General features: G+C 40.2%; 1 protein-coding gene across 2 annotated transcripts in view; it reads left to right on the forward strand.

Moving 5' to 3' along the window:
• The window catches only part of LOC137430247 (zinc finger protein 385D-like), a 161,730-nt gene extending 146,314 nt beyond the window's left edge, over window positions 1–15,416 (forward strand). For both annotated transcript variants that reach the window (XM_068120961.2, XM_068120962.2), the window contains 6 exons: window positions 2,092–2,278; window positions 2,658–2,942; window positions 4,193–4,362; window positions 10,474–10,575; window positions 12,810–12,896; window positions 14,557–15,416. In XM_068120961.2, coding sequence (XP_067977062.1) covers window positions 2,092–2,278; window positions 2,658–2,942; window positions 4,193–4,362; window positions 10,474–10,575; window positions 12,810–12,896; window positions 14,557–14,796 — 1,071 coding nt within the window. In that variant the 3' untranslated portion in view covers window positions 14,797–15,416. The remainder of the gene's footprint in view (window positions 1–2,091; window positions 2,279–2,657; window positions 2,943–4,192; window positions 4,363–10,473; window positions 10,576–12,809; window positions 12,897–14,556) is intronic.
• The last annotated feature ends 718 nt before the right edge of the window (window positions 15,417–16,134 follow it).

A 16,134-nucleotide genomic window follows, 5' to 3' on the forward strand; every position in this document is an offset into this window, starting at 1 on the left:
ACCCACAATCCCCCATTTCCTCCCTTCAAAGCACCCGCTGAAAATCAAGATGGTGGCAAGTGAAATAACAAAGAGGGTAGAACTGTGTCAAATGATTAAATTTCTGGTTAACAAAAACATATAGCAAAAACAAAGATTGCCTGCCTTGTATTATGCTGATGGTCTGCCAAGGCCACTTATACATGTTTGGTTATGAACTAACAAACAACATGCATTTTAAAGGCCATTTTCCCTGCTAGAGCGGGGGTTAGCCTTGCGGTCCCCATGACAATCTTCTCCATTTTGCCCTATTTTCTGCATCTCTCCTTGTTAACCCCCTTGCCCGCATTTCTTCTTCCACCATCTTTAGCCAAGTCTTTCTCGGTCTTCCCCGTCTTCTACTTCCTTCTACATTCATTTCCATCACTCTTCTCAACCAGTCACTTTCATCCTTCCTCAACACATGACCAAACCATCTCAACCTGTTCCTCTTCACAGCATCAATCACAGGCTCTATTCCCATCATCTTTCGCAATTTATCATTTGTCTTCCTCTCTCTCAACGATACTCCGCACATCCGTCGAAGTTATGAACTAAGCTAAAGGTCAAAATTGAACCACCCTACTACAAATGCTTGTCCATGACATCTTGGAGGTTTTTTTTCCAGAATGTAAGCCACTCTTTATTACTAACAGGGCCTCAAATTCCGTCATCCTTCTGCCTGTGGCTGCAAAACCCAACGCCCCACTTGAGTGCGGTGTATGGCATATTATGTCTGATCCCCTGGCGAAGGCGCACGCACAAGCTTGCTTGCGGGTGTGCACTCAGCCGGGCATGACTTCCCTTAATGAGTTCATTATGGGCATGATGAGTTGCATATATAGCACTCTGCATGCCAGGAACTGCTGTGTAGGCCCGAACAATATTCCTTTTGTCTGGTAAGTGGTTCCACACAAAAGCTCGTTTGAAGAGAGTAAGTGAGCATAAACTTCATGTTTGACTTCTGCATTTATTTTCTTCTGGTGCAAGTTATGGGTTATTTTTGATCATGCATTTGTAGGAACGTAAGTTGCGCTCGTACATGGGTAGATGCATCTAGAGTACAGCAGGGACCCTTTCGGTCCATTCCTTACAGTTTGATGCAGTGGTTAACGGAAACTTCCTTCGTGACCTTCGAGATAAACCTCACTGTGAACATGACCTGAAAGTACACATATTGCAGTGTCTCAGCTCTTGGAAAGGCCTACACTATAGCAGAACAGTCATAGTTAATAAAAGGATTTTCCATTTGGCCTGTTTGGTATTCCCATCTGACGACTTACCTACCCGATGATGCCAGGATCCCAGGTTCAAATTGCATGTACTGTGTTGATTTGTCTCCTTGTAATTCATGCAACAGTACAATGAAATATTCATTTCCTGCATGCAATATACTGTACGTCCAAACTACTATGGGAGTCTTAAATGACTAAAAATAGAAATCTACACCAAATTTCCATTTCAAAGAAAAACGCTGAGCTCGCATAGCCGTCCAGGCCTCACACCAAGTCAGTTGTCATTATTGCACCATTCTTCATCAAATGTTGAGCATCAAGTGATGAACATGGAAACACCAGGCTTGTTGTGAAGCTGTCAATCCAAATGCCTCTTCCAATGAAGAAAGGGCATTGTATGAAAGGATACAAACAAAATTGGACACTTATACTCCTGTTAACATGTAATACTGGAGCTGCAGTGAATCAATTTTGTTTGTTGGTCACAATTGCTTTCATTGCTCTGCTTTCTGTCTGCACACGTGGCATAGAAGCGCTTTCTGGCTGTTCATAAGCACTTGGCAAGCATGCTTATTTGCAGTAAGCATGTTTGCAATTGTGGGAGCAAATTTGCGAACAAGGATGCCATTGGAAGCTATGCATTTTTGCTCTAAAATTGCAAACACTCAAGCAGTTGCAAACTTTGGCAATGCAACTGCCATTTTGGGTTTAATTGGGAGCAAAAATGTTGCGGAAACCTTTTACAAAACCCTGCACAAAGAATTGCCGATGCTGACATGCCACGTCTCCTGCCCCCATACGAAATGAGCCTGACCGGTTCATTTGTTCTGCTTTGTAGAACCAAGCTGACTCACACTACAAAGGGCATAAACATGTCAAGAAGCTCAAATCCAAGGAGGGCACCAAAGCCTGCAGGCAACCTGACTCCCCTTCCCTGGCTGCAGCACCTGCTAATCCCTGCTCGTCCACCAAGTCAACCTGCACAGATGCCCCCACTGCCCCTGCAGACCACTCTGAACATGCAGGTCGAGAAACACACACACACACACACACACACACACACCTGTAATGTCATAGTTTTTATCTCATGTCATTTGGCCATCTTGTCAGAGGACTCATTCTGTAGGCCCATGTTGTGATGTTACAACATGAGTATTTGGAGATAAACTAACGATCCATCAATCCACTCACGAGGCAGGTATCTCTGCACCAGTTTTACCATCAAAATGTGTATTCTACAGTTTTGGTATCATCCTCATGCCTGTAAAATAGAGCGGCCTATATTTGTTTGCAGCCGGCCACTCTTATTACAATGCCTGCTCGTTTGACCTTGCCAGTGACCTTTTCCGCAACACAATTGCAACCCTTGCACTGAGGTCACTATAGTATTTATCTTCACCTCAGACGCGTTCAACCAAGGGTTGCACGACTCGACGGGGTCATGGCCTGCCGTCCATCCGTCACAGACGTTCACAGATCCTCCGAAACAATCGTCCGTCTTGTCCGTCTCTCCGAGCACCAACACCACGCAGACAGGAACTGGAGACGAGTCCGACTGGGCTGTAAAAGCAGTAGCAGTTGAAGAAAATGTCGGTGGAACAGAGGAGCAGAAGATGAGAAAACAGCTGCACTGCTCCTTGTGCAAAGTGGCAGTGAACTCTCAGTCGCAACTACAGGGTCACAACAAGGGTAAGTGTCTTTGCTGTGTTACTTTTACCAGAAGCAGTTGTTTATGAAGATTGAAACGTGATTTTGGTTCCTAATTCGAGTCCTTTTTTGAACCATAGTCCCAGCTTGCAAAATGGCATTTTTATTCACCGAGGCCTGTAGCTATTTTCACTAACAGCTGCATGATTGGACACAGAAATAGGAGATTACGTTACTATTTTAAACTTCTAGGGCACACACCACACTTGATATTTCCACCCCGTGAAGTTTTGAAATATATACGTTATATATATATCATGACGGACAAAAGTGATGACACGCAGACAGACAGGCAAAACAGATGTCCCCCCACTACACCATACCAACCCTCTCCCCTCCTTTCCCCATCTCCTGCTGAGTTAGAGTAAAAAATAGTGCCCTGGCAGCTGAACTAACACCCCCCTTGTGGATCTCACAAGTCAGATCATCCGATCCTTATTTTGTCTTGTCCCAAGGTCGAGTAAAGTGGTCGCTGTAGAAGGCCGCAACTAAAGAATAATCTGGGAAGGGCGTCTCCGAAGAATTTTGATGTTGCAATGAAATCAAGGCCGGGAGATTCATTTTTGCTTTCTCTGAATCTGGCAGCTTTAATCCATTGGGATGAGGTAAAATATTCTACCATGGTTTTACCTGTTTGTAAGGCGTTAAAAACTCTGATGCCGATGCAAGTTGAGCTTCATTGAACCAAGGACACCCTCAGGGGCATTGAACCCCGACTCGCACCTAAACCGAGCATAAGTCGAGAATTTAATGTTACCGTATGTTATGGAATATCTGTCATTCCCAAGACTTATCACATATAAACCGAAGAGCTCCGTTCGAGAGATAACTAAAAGGGTGATTAATCGATACAGGGAAAATGGTGGGGTTTGGTGAGGCTGGGGTATGATGTAGGCCCAAAAGCCTCTGATGTAGGCCCAAATGCCTCGTTGATGTAGGCCCAAAAGCCGAACCATTTATGATAATGTCGAATAGATGTTGTGAGCAATAAACACCATCGCCCTAAACATTCGCTTTCACTTGGGCGGATGTTTAACTTCTGTCAGCACAGTTTCTGTTGGGTTGTAAAAGCCTAAGTTTAGCTCTCCACTAGCCCGAGGCATCACAATACAGTCTTGCTGTGCGTGTTTTCTTTTTGCGCAAAACAGCGCAATTTGATTAAAACTTGTCTTCAGCCAACCCCTAAGGTGTCCATGAGTGTGTAATAATACACAGGCATGACCGTCTTACAGGGGCCAGGCACAAGGCCATGTTGGAAGGGAAGGATCCGCCTTTCATGCGTCGCCCATCAAGACACAAGTCTACGGCAGCAGCGGCAAAGGCGAGTTCAACGGCTCGTGTGAAAGACTTCCATTGTGAGCTCTGCCAGCTCAAGGTCAACTCTGACACCCAACTACAACAGGTCCGCTATTATTCTGCCACTCACAATCTCTGCATCATGTTCTCTCAAGAGACCCCTCTGACCGAATGTTTGAGCCCTTAATGCTTTTCAATTATTTCTTATTAATAGCAAAGTAAAAATTATCCTTAACCTCTCCCATTAACTGGGGAGAAAAAAACGACATCACAAAATGGTGTCGCCTGTACGTCGCCAAAGTGCCCATGGGACTCACAAGGTCGGTCGTTGTATTTGTCTGAAGCCAAGTCTAGTGTTGTATTGTGCTGTGTGATCCCTGGGTGTATGGGCCTTAGCCCCTCTAAAAATATATATTTAATTGCTTTTCACAAAATTTTTATATTAAATTTTTTGTTTGTTTACTTTGGTCAAGGCTCGTATAAGAGCTAGAAGAGTAATTACTTTTATTTGCAAAGTGTCACTCATTTTGGACCCCACTTAGTCCTAAATAATCAAAACCGATGTCGGTCCATTCCTTCAGAGCTCCGGGAAAGACTTTTTGCCAGAGATGCGAGTCCTTTTCTACATAGTTTTTATTCCTCATTGTCTTATTCCTTCATGTTTAGGAAAAAGACTTTTTGATCTCTCTCCCCACATTGTATGGTTGCTTTCAATTTGTACACATTTTTAACACTTACAGACATTACATTAATTTGTTAGCCCGGCCCCTGCACAGTAGGAGATGGGGTTTTGTAATCACTTCTGTGTGTCTGTCTGTCAGTCTGTGTGTGTGTGTGTCTGTCTGGGCCGCAACTTTTTTTACCATTTGAGTTTTGTCATCAAGTTTTCAACAAAGCTTTATTATGATAGTATGGAGAAGGCAAATTAATAATTTGGTCAAAAGGTCAAAAGGTTAAAGATTAGCATCACCTAAAATCATCAATTTTCATCCAATTGACCTGAAATTTCAAGTTACAATTTTTGAGTTTTGTCATCAAATATTCAACAAAGCATTATGACAATATGGAGAAGGCAAATTAATAATTTTGTCAAAAGGTCAAAAGGTTAAAGATTAGCGTCACCCAAAATCATCAATTTTCATCCAATTGACCTGAAATTTCAAGTTACTATTTAAGTTTTGTCATCAAGTTTTCAACAAAGCTTTATTATGATAGTGTGGAGAAGGCAAATTAATAATTTTGTCAAAAGGTCAAAAGGTTAAAGATTAGCGTCACCCAAAATCATCAATTTTCATCCAATTGACCTGAAATTTCAAGTTACCATTTAAGTTTTGTCATCAAGTTTTCAATAAAGCTTTATTATGATAGTATGGAGAAGGCAAATTAATAATTTTGTCAAAAGGTCAAAAGGTTAAAGATTAGCGTCACCCAAAATCATCAATTTTCATCCAATTGACCTGAAATTTCAAGTTACCATTTAAGTTTTGTCATCAAGTTTTCAACAAAGCTTTATTATGATAATACCAAGAAGGCAAATTAATAATTTTGTCAAAAGGTTAAAGATTAGCGTCACCCAAAATTATCAATTTTCATCCAATTGACCTGAAATTTCAAGTTACCATTTGAGTTTTGTCATCAAGTTTTCAACAAAGCTTTATTATGATAGTATGGAGAAGGCAAATTAATAATTTGGTCAAAAGGTCAAAAGGTTAAAGATTAGCATCACCTAAAATCATCAATTTTCATCCAATTGACCTGAAATTTCAAGTTACAATTTTTGAGTTTTGTCATCAAATATTCAACAAAGCATTATGACAATATGGAGAAGGCAAATTAATAATTTTGTCAAAAGGTCAGAAGGTTAAAGATTAGCGTCACCCAAAATCATCAATTTTCATCCAATTGACCTGAAATTTCAAGTTACTATTTAAGTTTTGTCATCAAGTTTTCAACAAAGCTTTATTATGATAGTATGGAGAAGGCAAATTAATAATTTTGTCAAAAGGTCAAAAGGTTAAAGATTAGCGTCACCCAAAATCATCAATTTTCATCCAATTGACCTGAAATTTCAAGTTACCATTTAAGTTTTGTCATCAAGTTTTCAACAAAGCTTTATTATGATAGTATGGAGAAGGCAAATTAATAATTTGGTCAAAAGGTCAAAAGGTTAAAGATTAGCATCACCTAAAATCATCAATTTTCATCCAATTGACCTGAAATTTCAAGTTACCATTTAAGTTTTGTCATCAAGTTTTCAACAAAGCTTTATTATGATAATACCAAGAAGGCAAATTAATAATTTTGTCAAAAGGTTTAAGATTAGCGTCACCCAAAATTATCAATTTTCATCCAATTGACCTGAAATTTCAAGTTACCATTTGAGTTTTGTCATCAAGTTTTCAACAAAGCTTTATTATGATAGTATGGAGAAGGCAAATTAATAATTTGGTCAAAAGGTCAAAAGGTTAAAGATTAGCATCACCTAAAATCATCAATTTTCATCCAATTGACCTGAAATTTCAAGTTACAATTTTTGAGTTTTGTCATCAAATATTCAACAAAGCATTATGACAATATGGAGAAGGCAAATTAATAATTTTGTCAAAAGGTCAAAAGGTTAAAGATTAGCGTCACCCAAAATCATCAATTTTCATCCAATTGACCTGAAATTTCAAGTTACCATTTAAGTTTTGTCATCAAGTTTTCAACAAAGCTTTATTATGATAATACCAAGAAGGCAAATTAATAATTTTGTCAAAAGGTTTAAGATTAGCGTCACCCAAAATTATCAATTTTCATCCAATTGACCTGAAATTTCAAGTTACCATTTGAGTTTTGTCATCAAGTTTTCAACAAAGCTTTATTATGATAGTATGGAGAAGGGAAATTAATAATTTTGTAAAAAGGTTTAAGATTAGCATCACCCAAAATCATCAATTTTCATTCAATTGACCTGAAATTTGAAGTTACCATTTGAGTTTTGTCATCAAGTTTTCAACAAAGCTCTATTATGATAGTATGGAGAAGGCAAATTAATAATTTTGTAAAAAGGTCAAAAGGTTAAAGATTAGCGTCACCCAAAATCATCAATTTTCATTCAATTGACCTGAAATTTCAAGTTACCATTTGAGTTTTGTCATCAAGTTTTCAACAAAACTTTATTATGATAGTACTAGCAGAAGTACCCGGCATTGCCGGGCGGGGGAGGGGAGGGGGAGGGGGAAGGGGAGGGGAGGGGAATGGGGGGGAGAGCGAGCCCCTTGGTAAAGCGAGCGATTTTTTTTCATAGCGTCATAGCGTCATAGCGTTCATAGCGTCATAGCGATTTTTTTTTTCATAGCGTCATAGCGTTATAGCGTCATAGCGTTCATAGCGTCATAGCGTCATAGCGTTCATAGCGTCATAGCGTTCATATCGTTCATAGCGTTTCATAGCGTTTCATAGCGTCATAGCGATTTTTTTTTTCATAGCGTCATATCGTTCATAGCGTTCATAGCTTCATAGCGTTTCATAGCGTCATAGCGTCATAGTCTAGTAGGAAGACTAGGTCCCCCTGCACCCCCCGGAGATATACTTCTAATCAGTGTTTCTAGATTGGAAAAAATGTGTAGAAAATGACTAGCTATGGCCCCAAGCTGAAAAAATGTCCCACATACCATTTTTATGCAAATTACTGCTGCAAATTTTATGCAAAATTATGCAAATTTTATGCAAATTTTTGATGAGGAGTAGAGTTGAGGGGTCTTTGAGGGCTTCATCGAGGTGCTCTCGGTTGCAAGACTGGGTCATTCTGAGAAGCACAGCAGGGTCAGAGATCATGATGTTCTCCTCCTCAGTGAATCTCTCCATCAACAGCCTCTCCATTGCCTCACACACTGTTTTGAGGCAAAAGAGGGACTTTGCGTAGGCCTTTACACTGAGAACACCTTTGAGAGATCCACTTGTTACTAGTTGTGCCTCAAAGAGAATCTCTGCATATCCAGAACCACGCATCTTGTGTCCAGTGAGCATCCCGATGTAGTTCATGGATGTGTGGAAGGGTCCAATCGTTACTACATGACTAGCAAATTCATTTGGCCAGCGCCAGATGATGGGAAGGGCTTTCATGCAGACACCCAGATCAAATGTATTCAGGACCCATCTCTGACCCACCTCAGCAGTTGCTGCCTCGGAACGCTTCAGTAGCTCACGAACAACTGCGTTGTCTGTGATCGGTCTGTGCCTGGTGCCTGCATGGCATGGCAATGGCCTGCAGCCTGTGCCTGGGCTAGGGGGTTTCACCTCTGCAACTGGTTCTCCCCCACCCAGCAAATCAACAGTCGACTACTGCACGCCTATCCACCAACCGATCACAGACAACGCAGTTGTTCGTGAGCTACTGAAGCGTTCCGAGGCAGCAACTGCTGAGGTGGGTCAGAGATGGGTCCTGAATACATTTGATCTGGGTGTCTGCATGAAAGCCCTTCCCATCATCTGGCGCTGGCCAAATGAATTTGCTAGTCATGTAGTAACGATTGGACCCTTCCACACATCCATGAACTACATCGGGATGCTCACTGGACACAAGATGCGTGGTTCTGGATATGCAGAGATTCTCTTTGAGGCACAACTAGTAACAAGTGGATCTCTCAAAGGTGTTCTCAGTGGAAAGGCCTACGCAAAGTCCCTCTTTTGCCTCAAAACAGTGTGTGAGGCAATGGAGAGGCTGTTGATGGAGAGATTCACTGAGGAGGAGAACATCATGATCTCTGACCCTGCTGTGCTTCTCAGAATGACCCAGTCTTGCAACCGAGAGCACCTCGATGAAGCCCTCAAAGACCCCCAACTCTACTCCTCATCAAAAATTTGCATAAAATTTGCATAATTTTGCATAAAATTTGCAGCAGTAATTTGCATAAAAATGGTATGTGGGACATTTTTTCAGCTTGGGGCCATAGCTAGTCATTTTCTACACATTTTTTCCAATCTAGAAACACTGATTAGAAGTATATCTCCGGGGGGTGCAGGGGGACCTAGTCTTCCTACTAGACTATCATAGCGTCATATCGTTCATAGCGTCATCGCGTTCATAGCGTTTCATAGCGTCATAGCGATTTTTTTTTTCATAGCGTCATAGCGTTCATAGCGTCATCACGTGATCGCTCTGAGCGAATCAGCGCCCACCTGCTCTGATTCCGTTGATTCCGTGCGCTGAGGTAAATATGAATAAAAAATATGGATCGTCAAATATTTTGAGTTCGGCCATGTTCGTCCCAGGCTCAATGGCCATGCCTATGCCAAATATCAAGCACGTAAGCCTCTCCGTTTAGGAGTCTATCGGTAACATCACACACACACACACACACACACACACACACACACACACACACACACAGTTTTATATATATATAGATGGAGAAGGCAAATTAATAATTTTGTAAAAAGGTCAAAAGGTTAAAGATTAGCGTCACCCAAAATCATCAATTTTCATTCAATTGACCTGAAATTTCAAGTTACCACTTGAGTTTTGTCATCAAGTTTTCAACAAAGCTTTATTATGATAGTATGGAGAAGGCAAATTAATAATTTTGTCAAAAGGTCAAAAGGTTAAAGATCAGCGTCACCTAAAATCATCAATTTTCATCCGATTAACCTCAATTTAAAGAATTTACATATTGTGTCACTGAATTTGTTCACCAAATAAAAGCTACAAGCTGATTATTTTCTAGATTAAAAGGTCAAGGTTGCATAAAATCACCCATTTTCACCACATTGACCTGAAATTTAAAGAATTTGCATATCGGGTCACTGAATTGGTTCACTAAGCAAAAGGTAGGCGTCAATTGTTTGTTTTTTTAGATCAAAATGTCAAAGGTAAAAGTTGCATAAAATCATCAATTTTCATTTTGTATTTTTTTTTAAACTGGTTTTGTTATTTTGAACATAGGGAAGAAGAAGAGGCCGTCTAAATAGAAACGGACGAGGACGAGCTTTGCATTTTCAGATGCTTTCTAGTTTGATTTTGTAATCTAAAATCTGTTCATTATTAGCGTCACTTTAATGACATTAACGCTTTAAAAAAAAATATATATTTTTGGAGGAGAACAATGCATTAGTTTATATCCAATTTTCCTGTTCCATAGGAGACATGAATTCGAATATGATAAGTATGGCTTCACACAACGTGCATGCTTGACATATTGAAAGGTCTATTACAAATATTCCATTGACATTTCAGCATCTCACAAGCCGAAGGCACAAGGACAAATTGGCGGGAAAGCCACCAAAGCCCAAGTTCAGCCCTTACAGCAAGTTGCAGCGAAAAGGCTCATCGTTGCTTGTAAGTAACTCCAACACATTCCATTAGCCCCCCCTCCGCCCCCCGTCCCGCTTACCCTATTATTGGGTTTGTTTATGTAATAGGGTTTGTAAAGCTGTTATGGGGTTTGTTTATGCAATTAGTGGCTTAAATTTTTTAGACCCTCTGGGATTAAACCACCATTTAGGTTTAAAAAAAATTCCTTTTCTGTCAACTGTATCTCGGAGCAGGCTTGGGCTTTAGGAGTGAAATTTTGCATCATTAATGTGAATAGTAGGTTTGCGGGTTTGACTTTTTTTGAAGTTGACCTAATTTTAAGGTCATAACCTAATTATAGACATCATGACAATTTTCACCATAACTCGAAGGCTTGGCTAATCAGAGCGAAATTGCCTTCACGAGATAGTCGAGAGCAAGACACATTTATGCATAATTCACATTAAACTCAGGGTTAAAATTCAAGGTAAGATGGTTGTTTGAAAAAAAAACCGAAATTTTTGTCATTCTCAATTTTGCCAATGCGGAATCTCAAAGACCACTTGGCCTACCAAGGTGTTCTTGCATCATAATAGTGTACTTACATTGAAGTTGTGCATCTGATATTTGATTATTGTTCTTGACCTACTTTTTCGGATTGTGGCCTAATTAACACACAACTAAAGTTTTTGATCACAACTTGAATAATTTTCCTCCGATTTTTATGATTTTGAGTTTTGTGGATTGAATGTCGATGGGGACACATTTTCTTCATTTACATTCAATCTCGAAATATTAAAGGTCAAGGTCATATGGTGGTCCGAAAAAAATACAGCCATAGTTGGATCTGGGTGCCGGGGGAGGCTTACCCTTGATTATCACAGATACGTAGTCAGAAAATCCTAATTTAAAATGATTAGAAACACCCGCTCCTTTCGGGAGCAAGTCGTCTCCCCCACCCATCTAGGAGGAGGGAAGGTTGTGCCCATGAGCTAACCCTGGGTACTTCCAACATATATGCAAAATTTGGAGGAGATTGGGCCATCCCTGTTTTTTCTATAATTTTCAGATGTATATGCATACATACACTACCAGTCAGAAGTTTACACCCAACATTTTTTGATATTTTACTGTTTAATGTGTAAAATGAACATAAGATGTGAACAAAACTCTTACCAAAGATATATCTGCTTATCTACTGATAATAATTGTGCTGATACTACTGTTATCTACTGATAACTGATAATAATAAGGTAAATTATATTGTGCTTTAATGCATCTTTCTTGTGCGAAACGTACGTTTAAAGCAATGTTTGGAAATAGGTCGAAAAGTGCAATACTAAATCCAAACTGAAACGCGAACTTAATGTTATTAACGTTTCATCTCAGGAGTAAAAACTATTTACAAATACTCTGCTCTGTGTGGAATGAATGTTTGTGCTTAGTTTATTTATCACGTGCAATGTCTATTATTGCCAGGCATTGCAAAAAATGTTTACAGAAAGGCCAGCCATACAATCTAATGAGTGTTTTTGTGTTTCAGATTGCATGAACATGGGTGCCAAAGCTCAGCTAACACCAGAAAAAGACAGGCAGGCCTAGGATAATGGCTAGCTCTAGACTTCACGCCATAATGACGTCACAGTGAAAAGATCGTGACAAACAGTGGGATGGAAATTTGGTTACTTTGACATATAGAAGTATTTACTCATTTCATACAAACACCTCGGGTCAGCTGCTTATCTACACCTTTTGAAGTAAAATCGATTTGCTTTTTTTCTTTCTTTCATTTTTATACTTTAACATGATTTTCTTCTTTCATATGCAGCACATGGCTTTGGGTAGCCTAAATTGCTGGGGGTGTGCGGATTAATGTAACCTTCGGAAGTACTGGATCCTCTTTGATGATCAACGACAGTTCTTTGGCGGATCCTATTCTCTGCGGAAAATAACCTGGACTAGACAACTTATCATGGCTACCTCTGTGGTATCCTGTCAGGGCAGTTTCTGTCCTTCATTGTCGTGAAGGATATAGTTTGTAGCTAATTACACCACAAAAATCATTTTTCTCTGTGCTGTTCAAGTAATCAGTTCATTTTTCTGTGTGCTCTGTCTTGTACATGATTCAATATCCCCTCTTCCTTTAGTTAATGTTTCCTTTCGCTCCACCATGAGCATCGGCATGAATATTGCAAAGATGCATGTTACTCTACTCACAATTTAATCAAAAGTGGAGCTGTTGCTACATAATACATGCAATGACATGCTGTGCCCTCCAGCCTGCTCTAGCTTTCCCCAAGGAATTGGTGAGCTCACTCCAGGCGAGTTTCCTTCCTTCTCAGCTCATCACTGCTGCTGCTATTCAGGTAAAAGCACCTGTCCTGCTTTTCTTAAAAGAAACTCACTGTGTGTACAGAGCAAAAAGATTAGCTATTGTCTGCAAATGCTCTTCGATTCTGCATTATTCAGTTTTATTTCATTATGCATTGTCTAATTATTCTCATTGTTCCCGGCATGTTGTCGGTCGAGCAATGAGGCGACTGCCTCATTCCAAATATCGTGGGTTCAAATCCAGCGGAAATGCAGCAGTATCACAGATTCAGGTTTTAGGCTTCTGAAAAATAGAGCATACTCTAAGAAAAAATTGGTTCGAAGATGCATGCTATGGGATTGTCAATTAAAGACCCACCTGGCTCACTAATGACCGTCAGACTGGATAATTTGCTCGTCTCATTTGACTTGCTTCACGCGTGGTGCCAGATCCCACGTAATGCCCACAAACAAACTTGAGATGAACACTAAAATGTTAATGATGAAAAGGCAGTGCCATCCCACATTCCCAAACATTTTTTTTTAAATGCCATAAAATTTACACACCAGCTGAAACCAGTGAGTGAAAGGGGGAAATGATGTTTAAATGTCCATGTAAATATGTAAATTTAAAAAGCCAGTTTTAGTTGGAACTAGGTGGGCTTAAACACCTGCTAATCTTGAAAATTAATTCACAGGATATGTGTCGAACATCTCCCAGTATCACGCGATTCGGCTCCATCTCAAGTAATCTGATTGGATAGTAACCCAGTTTTCACTTGCGCACAAACACAAATTTGACACAATTGGCAGAAAAAACATTTTTGGTGATCACTTTACACAGTCAGAAAAAATACTTGTTGGCAACCCATTTTCCCCCTAAAAGTCAGAATTTTTTTTTTTGTTACCAAACATCCACTGTTATGTTATAGCGAACAACGAACCAACCTCTCATGAGGCTTTCAACAGGGCGTACCAATATGGCGCCGTTCCCTTCTATATAGTGATGACGTCAGCTCTCCCCACCCCGAGGGCATGCATGTGGTGCACTAACTTGGCAGTTTCATTTGCCCAATACCAATGGATGTTTGCTTGAAAACCAACAGAAATCAAGACTGGATAGGTATACAATAGTCCATTGCATAAGGGCACGTTGTAAGGAAGCCAGTGAGGCCACAGAAGTGAGTGAACAAAGCTCTGTCTCGGAGGCGTAGTCATGCAAAAATTGGGTCACAGAGCCATAGTGATGCAGTATGACTATATAGATAAGTTTAATAAAGTCCTGACCCTGATAGCACACCAAAGGCGGCCCAGTCTTGGCCTAAACCCATGTCGACATCCCGATCAAGAGCCCGTTCCAGCCCATTACTGCTGCCTGGATGGGTAGTTTTTTCTTAATGGTGAAAACACAACTCCTTTTATGGATATGACGAATATTTAATTTTGTCAGTGCTTTAAATTTTCAACTCTCAAAGGAAAAACAACACTAACTTCAGGGAACCAGTCTATAATAAGTTGTAAGCAAGTTGTTTTGCTTTCATGTAAGTTGTTAACGCAGTATATTGAAACAGAAGCATTGAATGGAATTGTTTCTTTAAATTAGAGATGAAGCACCATTTTCTAACATTCCAGTTTGAATGCACTTTTTTTTTAAATCCATTAATCTATTCATACAGAAATATAGGGAAATAACACGAAACTACATAACTCCCATAGGCTAAGCTGGCTCTGCACAAAGGCCTGGGGAAGTCTCTGACAACCACCAGCTTCTTTCCAACTCCTCTGGCCGTCGCCGCTGCTACTGCCGTATCGATGGGAACACCTTTCGCCCTCCGCACCTTGCCAGGTGCCTCAGCAATCTTCCCACGCCATATCATGGCACAGGCCCTGCTTCGGCCTGCACCAGGCCCAATGCGCTCCACTCCGCATGGAGCCATCTTGTTTGCACCGTACTGATGTTGCAAAATGAGAGCGCACGACCTCAACTGGACATAACAACCTCCACTGTCTTCCATTCGGTCACAGAGACCAGTGTCGGATTGAAGACAAATTTGCCAGGACTCTCTGGTGCAGCATTGAAGGTGCACACAACCAGGGTATAACTTTGAAAAGCTCAAAGGCTTTCAAATGGGAACTTTATTCTGAGAGGGACTTTATCAGTAAGCAAAATAATCCGTTTTATCTGACTTCTGGTGAACTGTTGTACAATCACTTTCAACAATGGCAGATTATTACTTTGGAGATTGTTTACATCGTCACAAAATTGTTTATCTTACCGGAAGGACACTGTCACTCCACACTAAGGCACTATTAATAAATGGATGAGGAAGTACAGGTACTCAGGCAATGTAAGTGACACTACTGTATCAATACATGCAAATATGATGCGGAGGAAAGACATCTAAATATTTTGCCCAATAGCTTGTTGTGTCCCAATGCTGCAATCATCCACACTAGTGGGAACAAAGAAGGGGAGGTGGTGGTAGCTCACAGGTGTATTGGGTCAGATGTTCAAGATCTACAACCATGAATATAAGTCAATAGATATTTTGACCAATAAACATACTCGAGCTCAAGCCACCTCGTGAATCCTCAATAAAACCTGATTATATGCATCGCCCACCTGAATACTCGAGCCACAATGAACCTCACATTTCCTTCCCCTCTGGCTACCCTCCTAGATCCTTTCAAACTTCTCCACCATTTTTTTTTTTTGCTCCCACAACATGTGCGACATGTTGCTCCTTTTCAGTAGCAAACCTGTACAAAACGCAATTATATTTCTTGGATGAGGAATGAATTTCAAGTGTCTCTTGTTCAAATGCAATAACCTTGGCTCCCTGTTCCTTTTTGCTATTTGCCAATCTTGAAAGAAATAACTATTGAATTGATGATGAAAATCAAGTTTCTAATTGTTTTTAAATTAATTGTTTTACACAGGTCAAGGGTCATGGGAAAGTAGGTCTGCAATGGGATAACAATGAGCATACTGACAATGGAGGAAAGGGCAGACAGCCTAAGGTCATCGACAAATAATAGATGAGCGTGAAGGTCAACAAGAAGGGATAGACAGCACAATGACAGCGGATGTACTATAGTCTTATGTGGAATAAAAACGCCTGACTTTACTCACAATTCACTTGTTCGCAATTCCGAAGACAGACACTTTAGCCTTCCCAGGTAATTCCTCTGCATTCATCCCTCCTTTAATACAAATATATTTATTACAGAACAGTGACCGGGAATGAATGCAATATCCCATATCAGAGTATTGAATATCAAATAAAAAATACT

Source organism: Myxine glutinosa, chromosome 6, assembly GCF_964187855.1.
Source record: "Myxine glutinosa chromosome 6, kmMyxGlut1.1, whole genome shotgun sequence".
In the NCBI taxonomy this organism is placed as follows: domain Eukaryota; kingdom Metazoa; phylum Chordata; class Myxini; order Myxiniformes; family Myxinidae; genus Myxine; species Myxine glutinosa.